The following is a 12,171-nucleotide window of genomic DNA, read 5'->3' as shown; positions in this document are numbered from 1 at the left end:
AACTATGAAAAAAATTAGTAAAATATACAAACTGAGTAGTCCATTTGAAGATAGGCAACATCAAGGACAATGGGTGTCAAGGAGCGCCGTGGTTAGCGAGAGCAGCTACAGAACGAGAGGTCCTAGGTACAAGTCTTCCCTCGGGGGAAAAGTTTAATTTTTTATTTTCAGTTTATGCGACAAACTCTTATGTTTTCATCACTTTTTTGGGAGTGATTATCATATCCACAAGAAAACCTAAATCGGGCAAGGTAGAAGAATCTTTTTACCCATTCGTTAAGTGTACAAGTTAGGTGGGCCGACAACATATTCCTGTCATGTGACGCACACGCCGTCACCAGTGTCGTAAAAGAATATATCAGACGTGTATTCCTGTGGAGGAATCGGTTGACCTATGACCTTGCGATCAAATGTTTTCGGTTTCCATTGCAGAGGCACGTCCTTTCGTCTACTAATCGCACGGTTTTGCGGTGCGGTCGCAAAACACAGACACAAACTTATTACATTGAACAGAGACGTCAATGAACGAACGGACAGATCATAACTTTGCGAAAATAAAGAAAGTAAAATTTTCAGTCTAGGAAAGACTTGAACCAAGGACCTTTCGTTCCGCAGCTACTCACGCTAACCACAGGACCACGACGCTCCTGAGCCCATATTTTCCTCGATGTTGCTTATGTTCCGCATGGACTACTCAGTTTGTACATTTTATTAATTTTTTTCATAGTTCTACACAACTTCTTCCTGTTTTCTCGATTGATCTGTGTCCAGTTTTTCAAGGCCTATCCACTGTGCCAACTTATAACTAAATCTGAGGGGGGTGCGATGGGGAGGTTCCCTTGTGAGATAAACGCACGTGCTTAATTCTCACATTTCACTGTACGATGTTCTTACGTCCAGCAACGCTTACGAGCAAAGAGTGTACCCACAGCAGAAATTTATTTTGTGTGTTCCTGTTTATACTAATAACTAAGAGGGAAAAATATCGAAATACTCTCCACGAAATGAATGTTTGGTTACGTGGAACAAATTCTCGTCATCCTAATGTGTTAGTAAAGTGGCAGAACTCTCTCTTTTTGATGCGGCCAGGGGCGTATCCAGGATCTGAACTGCGACTCATGTCAGTTTCGCGGTGTATGACCAGACAGGATATAAATTTCACGAGTAGTAGTTTTGGATGCACTAGCTGCAAGTGGGCTTACATATCCACTCCAGGTTCCGACCTTCTTGAAACTGATACTGAAACAACACGTCTATTTGTCGCGGTAGGATGAGAGGTCAGTCTGCGAATATTTTTCTTGTAGTGTGTGTATGATGCGGGTGGTAGGGGAGGGGGAAACTGCCCTCCCCCGGGATGGGGAGATAGTATTCTCATTGGTTGATACGTTTACAGGTATAGAGAAAAAACAGTGATGTCGGTGAAACACAGTATGCGAAAAACGTTACGTGAGACAGTGCTGAGGTATCAAACCCTATAGTATGCGTCTTCCACATATGGCAACTTCAGTCGATTGTAAATCGACGTGTACAAATTAGTGCTGATATCACTCTATAGCGAAGTTTTCTAGCCGTTCCACTTACACAATGGCTGACCAAATGCACCTCGCACCTCCCAACACGCATGCAGTCGAGCACGTGGGAACACATGGAGTTTACTAGAAGCTTGTTGCAGGCAGTTCGCTCCACGTCATGGTTTGAACTTCTTACATCGTTGTATTGCACCTCGTGGCTTGTTGATTCTCGACCCTCAAGCAGGACTGACTATTTGCTCTTGCCAGAATGAGATTTTCACTCTGCAGCGGAGTGTGCGCTTATATGAAACTTCCTGGCAGATTAAAACTGTGTGCCCGACCGAGACTCGAACTCGGGACCTTTGCCTTTCGCGGGCAAGTGCTCTACCATCTGAGCTACCGAAGCACGACTCACGCCCGGTACCCACAGCTTTACTTCTGCCAGTATACGTCTCCTACCTTCCAAACTTTACAGAAGCGAACCTTGCAGAACTAGCACTCCTGAAAGAAAGGATACTGCGGAGACATGGCTTTGCCACAGCCTGGGGGATGTTTCCAGAATGAGATTTTCACTCTGCAGCGGAGTGTGCGCTGATATGAAACTTCCTGGCAGATTAAAACTGGCAGAAGTAAAGCTGTGAGTACCGGGCGTGAGTCGTGCTTCGGTAGCTCAGATGGTAGAACACTTGCCCGCGAAAGGCAAAGGTCCCGAGTTCGAGTCTCGGTCGGGCACACAGTTTTAATCTGCCAGGAAGTTTTATTTGCTCTTGCCTTCCCGCTAAGTGTGATATCTACGTTCCAGCGCAAACGACACCACGACAGGCAGATCGCTGACCTGGTCTCGGTCCTGGGCAGGAAGTCGTTGACAATGAAGGTGCTGTGGCTCGCAGCGTTGTCGTGGTGAACTTTCCACGTGTCCTCGATGTTGCTTCGGCTGCGCGAGACCCTCCTTTTCAGTCTTTTGAGCACTTCCAAGTAGAAACCTGAGTTCACTGTAGTCCCGGCAGGTACGAATTCGTGGTGGACAATACCTCTGACGTCAAAGAAGACAATGAGCATGGTTTTGATCCTGGACTTGCTCATGCGTGCCTTCTTGGAACGGGGCGACGATGGTGTGTGCCACTCTGAACTCTGCCTTTTTGTCTCAGGGTCGTACTCAAAAATCCACGACTCATCACCAGTGATAACTGAGTTTAAAAAAATGATGATTATTTTCACACATTTCCAACATTTATCGGCACCGAAGCACTTGCATGTGCTTGTGTTCGTCGTTCAACACTTTTAGGACGAGTTTGGCACACACCTTTCTCATGTTCAAATGTTCGGTCACAATGCGGAAAACGGTTGTTTCTGACATGTTTAGAGCTTGTGCTATCAATTGCAGGCTCAGCCGTCTGTCAGAGTTCAAAGAATCGCGCACACGCGTCACATTTTCGTCGACTCGTGCGGTTGATGGCCGTCCACTGCCAGGTTCGTCGGTGATCTCCTCTCGGCCCTCCATGAACGACTTGTATATCGGAAAACTTGTGATTTGGACAAGCAATCAGTCCCAAAGGCATGCTGAAGTAATGGAAACGTTTCGGTAGCGGACTTCCCAAGTTTAACGCAAAATTTGACAGCGTACCGTTGCTCTACAGAATGATCCATTGTGTCGGGTTACATAAACTCAAAACGGGCTTGACGGAAACGCACGTCCTGACTCTCCGGCAGATCGCAGTCGAATAAGACAAAGAGTGTTTTGAAGCTAACATCCCCCTCCACTTAGCCCAGCCGGTTACAACACGCTGTGGTGTACCGTTGCGTCAGAAAAAAATTGGTCGCATTACTTATGGAACGCACTCTGTATGAGCTAGGAGGCGAGGGAGTAGGCAAATCCAATGCAGAAGTAGTTGCTGTGAGTAGTTTGTATTACTGTTCTTGTCAATGTGTCTGAATAAAAATCTCTTTCCATCTTAGTTCGCATCGTTATGAAAGAGTGAAACAACTATACAGCCGACGTTTCGACTGTTTTTGCATCAATCCTCTCTGGGGCAAATAAAGTGCCCGTAGTGGATCGCTGCAAAGACAGCCCGAACGTCAGCTTCATAGTCGTTTCAGTGGTCGTAATAACGCAGACTAACACACTGTTTTAAAGGAGTTCATCTAAACTGACACTGGCCGTGTGGTCCTATTATATCAATACATCTTATCTGTAGATGTGTGCACTGGTTCAGTTTTAGTGTCCTCATGGGAGAAAGCGCTAATAACTGTGTGCTGTGTTCTCCGCTCGGTGCGGAATAAACTTGTTAAGAGGATTAGCGCGCCTCTAGAATAGGGGAAGGCTGACTTTTCTCGCACATGCTGTTAGAGAGTACTTAACGCTCAGCAACAGCGCGAGACAAGTTAATGGAGCGCCCAGGCGCGCTATATCCGTTACGCGCCTGTCAGCATACCCTGTCGCGTGGGCTTCACGTATTGACAGCCATCAGGGCACCGCACTGGCCCTTACGCAAGCGTGTTCTGAGCTACTCCGACGGCGCGCGCGCTCCTGATTCACGCCTGCATGTTTACTGCTCTCGCTACGGCATGGTATGTGGCGTGGACAGGATAGCGATCAAGAGTCACTTAGCCGTAGCTGCCCCATTATATAGCGGAGGGTGCGCGGGAAGAACAGCTTTCGCTACGCTTGCGTGCACACCGTATTCATCACGCGAGAACTGCGAGGGACAGGGTAATTACGCTTTTTTATTCGTTTTGTAACATCTGCTCTATAAGTTTTCATCGTAATGCTCTCCGTGATCCACAATGCCAGGGTGTGGGTATGGCTAATGCACGGTGAACGTCATCTCCCAGCGTGTCTAGTGCTAACAGTAAAATTCGGAGGCTGTGGTCTTATGGTGTGGTCGTGTTTTTCATGGAGGGGGCTTCCACCCCTTATTTTGCGTGGCACTATCACAGCACAGGCCTACATTGATGTTTTAAGCACCTTCTTGCTTCCCACTATTGAAGAGCAATTCGGAGATGGCGATTGCATCTTTCAACGCGATCGAGCACCTGTTCATAATGCACGGCCTGTGGCGGAGTGGCTACATGACAATAACATCCCTGTAATGGACTGGCCTGCACAGAGTGCTGACCTGAATTCTATATAATACCTTTGGGATGTTTTGGAACGCCGACTTCGTGCCAGGCCTCACTGGCCGACATTGATACCTCTCCTCAGTACAGCACTCCGGGAAGAATGGGCTGCCATTGCCCAAGATATCTTCCAGCACCTGATTGAACGTATGCCTGCGAGAGTAGAAGCTGTCACCAAGGCTAAGTGTGGGCCAACACCATACTGAATTCCAGCATTACCGATGGAGGGCGCCACGAACTTGTACGTCATTTTCAGCCAGGTGTCCGGATACGTTTGATCACATAGTGTATGTGCATTAATCCACTCTCCAGTGAGTCACTCTTAAGCGCAACCTCAAGTGTCGATTAGCATTGACTGCACAGATGTGTGGCTTAGTGAGAGCTGCTCGACCACTGCACCCCATTTGATTTCCCCCCCCCCCCTCAAATTCAGAATGCTCGACGGTCCCTAGCCTTCACTAAATGAGGTCTGCCTGGTCTCTATTTTCCTTCACCTTCCCACTTCACAGTCAGATCACGGACAGCTTTAGAAAGTTATACAGGTGACATCCAATGAAATGTCCCTGTTCGAGGTCACTGAGCTCCCTGACCAACCCATTATGCCGTTACTGGTTCTATACTGAAAACGCAGTACTCCCTACTTCTTCTGCACGGGCAGATCCGCTCCTCGTGACATCTTGTGGTCAATTCCATATTGAATAGCGGTGTCCGGACAGCTGCGATCAAACAGTGCTGGGAAAGCGAGTAACTGCGACTGGAGCACACGCCTCGCCAGCAGACGGCGCAGTCGGCCGGGACGGACTCACCGAGCGCCTGCTTCTCGCGGTTGACGTCCTGGAAGTCGAGCACGGTGCGCGAGACGAGGAGGGGCGGCGCGGGCGGCGGGCAGCCCGGCTGGTAGACGGCGCTCAGGCCGCGCTCCCAGCGCGCCTCCTCCGTGATGATGCGCTCCAGCAGGTCCGCCGCTCGCAGCACCACCTTCTCCGAGATGGCCAGCACCTCGTCCTGAAAACACGCCACACGCCGTCAGCTCACCAGAAAGCAGCGGGCAACAACAATAAGGCTACAGCTTCACAGCTCGTCTTAAAAGGACCACACAACATCAGTTGGGCAATTTACCAATGAAAAACCACCGAACAGCTGTATTTTTCTGAAGGTGCTATTTTTTTTCGACGACCAGTTTCAGCATCTCATTAATGCCATCTTCAGGCCCCCGCATATTAAAAACAATGAGCATACACGTAGTGTATACTCAACGCATACCACAGGTGAAATTGCAGAAAATGAAGCGTAACAATAAAAGTCCTTAAAACCTACAAAATGCAATATGCAGCGTTAAGGAAAACACCTTTACACACAAAGCCGGGCGGGCGGGGTGGCCGAGCGGTTCTAGGCACTACAGTCTGGAGCCGCGCGACCACTACGGTCGCAGGTTCGAATCCTGCCTCGGGCATGGTAGATTAGATTAATACTAGTTCCATGGATCACGAATACGATATTTCGTAATGATGTGGAACGAGTCAAATTTTCGAATACATGACATAATTAAGTTAATTTAACAACATAATTAAGTTAATATAACAACTTTATTTTTTGTTTTTTTTTTAATTTTTTAATATTTTTTGTTTTTTTTCTTTTTTTCTTAATTTATATCTAAAAATTCCTCTTTGGAGTAGAAGGAGTAGAAGGATGTGTGTGATGTCCTTAGCTTAGTTAGGTTTCAGTAGTTCTAAGTTCTAGGGGACTGATGACCTCAGTAGTTAAGTCCCATAGTGCTCAGAGCCATTTGAACCATTTCTACACACAAAGCACAACAACATAGAATATGTACACATATTGGTTAGCATCGAAACTATTTTGACATAACAAAAAATCAAAAAATTGGCACTATATAAGATCAAAAGCACAAACGAATAAAGCTGTCTACTATTTTTTATCTTTTTCTTCCCTCTTTTATTGTTCAGTTGTTTATTTTTATTTTTATATAAAAATATTCGTAATTCTTAACTGACATTGTGACAACTAATTCTGATGTATCACTCGTGGTGATAATATGCGGGCGACAAATACGCACACTGTTGTGTAATCCATTGGTTAGCATACATCGCGACGTTTTAATTTGAACGAGGATAGGTTTTACTAAAAACTACCATGTTTCTTACCAGTAGGAATAAGAAATGTTTTACATAAAAAATAAAAAAGTTAAAACTTACAAATGAAAGGAAAGGAAAAAATTGCTAGACAATTGTTATTTGTTTGCTCTTCTGTTTTTGTATACTGTCTGATTTTTGGATTTTTGTAATGTTTGGCCTATTCTATTATAACTCTGTCATGTCGAAATAATTTCGATGCTAACCAGTACGTATAGATATCGTTTTGTTGTCCTTTATCTGCACAGGTACCCCACTTAACGCTGAATGTTGCATCTTGTTGCTTTTAAGGACTTCTTTTATTACTCTTCATTTTCTGTAATGTCAGCTGTGGTATACCTTGATGTACACTACATGTATAATCGTTTTCAACATACAGGGGCGTGAAGTTGGCATTAATGAAATGATGAAACTGGCCGTCTAAATGAAATAACTTCTGAGAATATACGGTTGTATGGTGATTCTTCTTTGGTGAATATCTGACCGGCCGCTGTCCCGAATCCACGATGGATCAACAGAGATCAGTCGAGCAAGGCTGGCAAAGAAAATCGGCCAAATGATTTAAACAGTCCGCATAAGACCTCAACGGAGATTGCTCGACGGGGGCCTGGCGACCTCGAGCCCCAGCTTCTGCGGGTTAGTTTGCGACTCGCCCCCGCCTCGAACACGGCTCCCCATCGCGGCACCTCGCGTGGCGCCGCGGGACGCCGCTCTCGGCCGTGCTGAGACCGTCCATCAATCGGTCACGTTGGCCATCATTCACCTCACGCTCGATACAGGAGACTCAATCTGGCTGTCGTTTTCCGGAACGATGTTCCTCCTGTACTTGTCAAAAGCAGAGCGCCTCAGATGTGGCGCTTCAGTCGACTGGTTGGCGATGTCTGATCACTGAAAACAAAGACAAAGCCAGGGCACGTCGACTAAACGGACTCTCATTCTGGCCTGCCGCATCCAATTGGCACGGAAGGTGTCGGAGCCCGTAAGCAAACCGTGATGTGACGTGGTTAAACTGAAAGTATTCAAAATGAAACTACAAAACACGTTTCTGTATTTTGTATTCCAGATACCTTTCCAGTGAAGGTACTTTGTATTTTGTGTAAAATACTTTTTGAAAAATATTTTGTATTTTTAAAATGATTTTGATCGTTGAAGGTCTCTCTGACGTGGATTCGAGTAACTCCTGTGTTAGTAAATCTATCTTCAATGTGGAAACCAATTCAAAACAAAATTTAGTAAGCCCCACAAGCTGAAATTGTCTTTCACTTATTTTTGTTATTTTTTATGAAACTTGTCAAAGCATTGCTTAAATTGTTCCTTATGACTTACATCTGCTGTAAAAGTATAATATTACGAATAATATATTGATTCTCTAGCTGTTTTCGAAATACAACTTTTTATCGTTGTGGTCACTAAATCAGTAAATTTCGCTGTGATTATTGTCTCTTTAGTAGTGAGCTATACACTTACGACCTGAATCAGATTTCGATTAAGTTTCGGGGATATGTTCCTGGATACCTAAATCACAAGATCTTCGTACATCCATAGTTGAAATGGAGGACAGTGGGACGTCAGGTGGTGTAAATTTATATTAAAAATGAAGAAATTCCTCCAGTTGTATTTAAGTTGTCGATTTTATTTTGGCAACTAGTTTCAACGTTGTAACAACGTCATCTTCAGGCCCATACACTTGTTGACCTCAACTGCGTGCGGCTGATACCAGAAGTATCAAGTGTAAGGACCTGAAGATGACGTTGTTACAACGTTGAAACTAGTTACCAAAATAAAATCGACAGGTTAAATACAGCTGGAGGAATTTCTTCATTTTTAATATAAATCAAAAGACGCCATCATTTCTACTGCTGAAACATTCCGCTGCAGAGTGAAAATCTCATTCTGGATTTCTACTGCTTTTAGCAAACTGCCGTTATACGCACAATGTTATTTTTACCTTGAAAAGTTAGTTACATTACTATTACTTGAATAATTTATATATTTATCGTTAGTATATAATCAACTTCCGACGTGCGATCTGCACTACGAGAGAATGAGTGGTTTCCAGGAGTGAAGAATGAAACTTCATCTCAAAAGCGTTTAACGAGATGCGCCCTCAGTTCCCCTGTACGAGGAACTGTTCTGGCGGCCAGGTGCCTCGACCAGCTGCAGCTGGGAACACTGGAGAGTCCCTCGTGGAATGTCTACTGTTCTCAAAATGCATTAATATGTTGCTGCTGAAAACAGTGACCATACGAGTAGCGTCGCACTCATTGTCAGATCGTATTGTTTCATTGGCATTTTTCCTTATGGGATTGGTTATAGGCTATTTGTTCCTTTTACGTGAAACTTCGATATGTAAGTACAAAAAGTATTATCTGTTACTTGTATAAATGACTGTAGAATGCAACCTTCTTTAACCGACAATTTGGTTCAAATGGCTCTGAGCACTATGGGACTGAACTTATGAGGTCATCAGTCTCCTAGAACTTAGAACTACTTAAACCTAACTAACCTAAGGACATCACACACATCCATGCCAGAGGCAGGATTCGAACCTGCGACCGCAGAGGTCGCGCGGTTCCAGTCTGTAGCGCCTAGAACCGCTCGGCCACCACGGCCGGCCGACTATTTGGACAGTTACGTAATCTGAATGAGAGATTCGATTGTCTCGTTAGTCTTCTTCGCACTGTAATTATTATTTATATAATTAGGAGGAAATGTATGAAAAATATCTTGGTTTTTCTCATCTCTCGAATTGTTACAGTATAAGTAACATCAAGTGACTAGGCAATGTCCTTATTCTTATTTTGCTTAAGACTTTTCGTAATTGAACTAGCAAACAAAATTGCACAGTCTTCACAAACTTAGTGGCTTTACCTGCCCTAGTTTCGCTTGGCAGCTGTTGTTAGACATCGCAGCACTTCTCAATACTGTCATTGTTTGCGATTCAACAGCAAATACAAGTGTTCATCAGGTTAAATTTAATGTCATGTGCACCACGACAAATAGTATGGTATTTAAACACTGGCGTCTTCATACTGCACTTTTACGAAATCTTATTACTTCTGTATGACTTTTCTTCGAAGTAGATGATCGTAACGAAACGTAGTAGTCTCTGAGCACTCAGCTTTGCTACAATTTTTACTGCTATTTTACTGCTGTTACATTGTGCTGCTTAATAGCTGATTAAATATATAATATTTTTTAAATTTATAATTGCTTTTTGCACACCGTAAACGGAGGATTGTTTAAAATTAAATTTCAGTTCAAGAAGTGATACTTCGACTTAAAAATTTTATTTCACGTTTTGATTAGTCCATATTCCTCGTGCAGACTCTTCAATGTACTCTAACAAGGACTGCCAAAATAATCAGTGTACATATTAACATTAAATTGCTATCGTAGCCAGAAATAAAATGAGACAACTAGATTACATGATGATTATAGCTTGTCATAATTAACGTGACAGGATGTCCTCCCTTGCGTGGCCCTTATTGAATAAAACATTTAAATACTTATATTTATTACAGGGTAGACACAAAAATCCCATTAGTACTGAAGCATTGTTTTACAAAAAGCTGGAAGTGAGATAAATGTGTGTGCACTTTGCATAAAACGTTCAAAAACATTGAAAGGCAGTTTTCATTCCACTACAATTTTTTTAAACGTATTAAGGTAAAAACATACTACTGTACAAGACCAATTATACCTGTGATGATAATTAAAAAGTTAGTTTTCTAGATTGTTTGCCCTTTCTTTCATGGACATTACTGAATTGTTTTCAGACAAAAGGACCTGCTAGCCTATTGACTGAGTACGAAAAGCCAAAGCCTGTACATATGACGAAAACATGAAAGTGATAATGCCACTCATTTGCCTAGTTGTTCGAAGAAAGGGAAACAAGCCACACTTACAAATGATATGCTGAATTAGCTAATTCAATTCAATGTGCTGTTGACTTTTTAGTTAACTCCGTGAACCCAATATCAATAATTGAAAACGAATCATTTAAAGCTCTGACTGAAAGCGTTCAACAGTTTTCAAGACCTCCAAAATTTGTGTGTCGTCGAAACTGCGAAAATAAAATTACCGAAAAGTTTAAGAAATCAAAGGAAATTACGAAGGCAGCTTTGAAAACTGTTGATTTTGTATGTACTACTGCAAACATTTGATATCGTTCACAAAAAGGTACCCAGGAATTACAGTTGACTGAATTGATAACAATATGCTCACACGACAAAAGTGATGCACTAGCTGCAGAAGGTTTAAAGTGTCACACTTGCGATGAAGTTGCTGAGCTTATTTCTAACATGCAATCAGAATATTGTCCAAAATTGTGAAAACTATTACTGATAATGCAACAATTATAGTTAAGGCATTTACAGAATTTATGAAAAGCGAACAGGGTTCATATGGCTGTGTAGATAATGGAGGTGATAATGATGATGACAACTTGCTCCAGCAGTTTTTCCAGAGGCATCTGATCGCACATTGCATTTGATAGCTGCAAAAGATATGGATCAAGCTACAAAACAAAACAACCCTTGCAAAAAGCTGCATGATTCAGTCTTTGCTAAATGCCAAGCAGTTTGGAATCTGTGTTCTAGTTCTCCAAAAGCATGGGACACATATCTTGACTCTACTGGAAAATCTACCACTTTTCCATGACGAATAAGATGGAATTCGTGCTACAACTGTCTACAAAATCTTTTGATGGACCAAGAACATTTAAATGAAGCAGTAAGAAAATTGGACTTGCCATCTTTCAAAGACAATGAAATAGACTTACTTACGGAGTATGTAAACTGATTAAAACCGATTGCACAATTTAAGAAGCTTGGAAGGAAACAAAGAAACATTCTATCGACGCCTGTTACCTGAATTAACGAGAATGCGACGAATGTTAAGCATACTAAAAACTGACACTCCAAAATGCTGCAGTTGCCTGACTGATATGTTGGAAGAAAGTCTAAACAGGCGTTTCCATCGGATAAATTTGGAACAGACTACTGCAGAGGATGCTGTTTTGGCAGCTGTATCACAACCATTTCTCAACCTGAAACGCGAACCTGAAGCAAAACGCGATTATGTTAAAGAAATATTAGCTGACAGTGTTGTGTGTGTGTGTGTGTGTGTGTGTGTGTGTGTGTGTGTGTGTGTGGTCTTCAGTCCTGAGACTGGTTTGATGCAGCTCTCCATGCTACTCTATCCTGTGCAAGCTTCTTCATCTCCCAGTCCCTACTGCAACCTACATCTTTCTGAATCTGCTTGGTGTATTCATCTCTTGGTCTCCCTCTACGATTTTTAGCCTCCACGCTGCTCTCCAATACCAAATTAGTCATCCCTTGATGCCTCAGAACATGTCCTACCAACTGATCCCTTCTTCTGGTCAAGTTGTG

The 12,171-nt window shown here is 43.2% G+C and overlaps 1 protein-coding gene across 1 annotated transcript in view; it reads right to left on the bottom strand.

Annotated features, from left to right (window-relative positions):
* The window catches only part of LOC126092685 (AT-rich interactive domain-containing protein 5B-like), a 57,620-nt gene extending 50,164 nt beyond the window's left edge, over positions 1-7,456 (bottom strand). Inside the window, exons 1-2 of the mRNA XM_049908407.1 lie at positions 7,394-7,456; positions 5,435-5,633 (exon numbers count right to left, since the gene is read on the bottom strand). Coding sequence (XP_049764364.1) covers positions 5,435-5,633; positions 7,394-7,456 — 262 coding nt within the window. The remainder of the gene's footprint in view (positions 1-5,434; positions 5,634-7,393) is intronic.
* Positions 7,457-12,171: the final 4,715 nt, after the last annotated feature.

This window comes from Schistocerca cancellata, chromosome 7 (assembly GCF_023864275.1).
Source record: "Schistocerca cancellata isolate TAMUIC-IGC-003103 chromosome 7, iqSchCanc2.1, whole genome shotgun sequence".
NCBI classification, from domain to species: Eukaryota; Metazoa; Arthropoda; class Insecta; order Orthoptera; family Acrididae; genus Schistocerca; species Schistocerca cancellata.
This window is presented reverse-complemented; position numbering and strand designations above follow the sequence as displayed.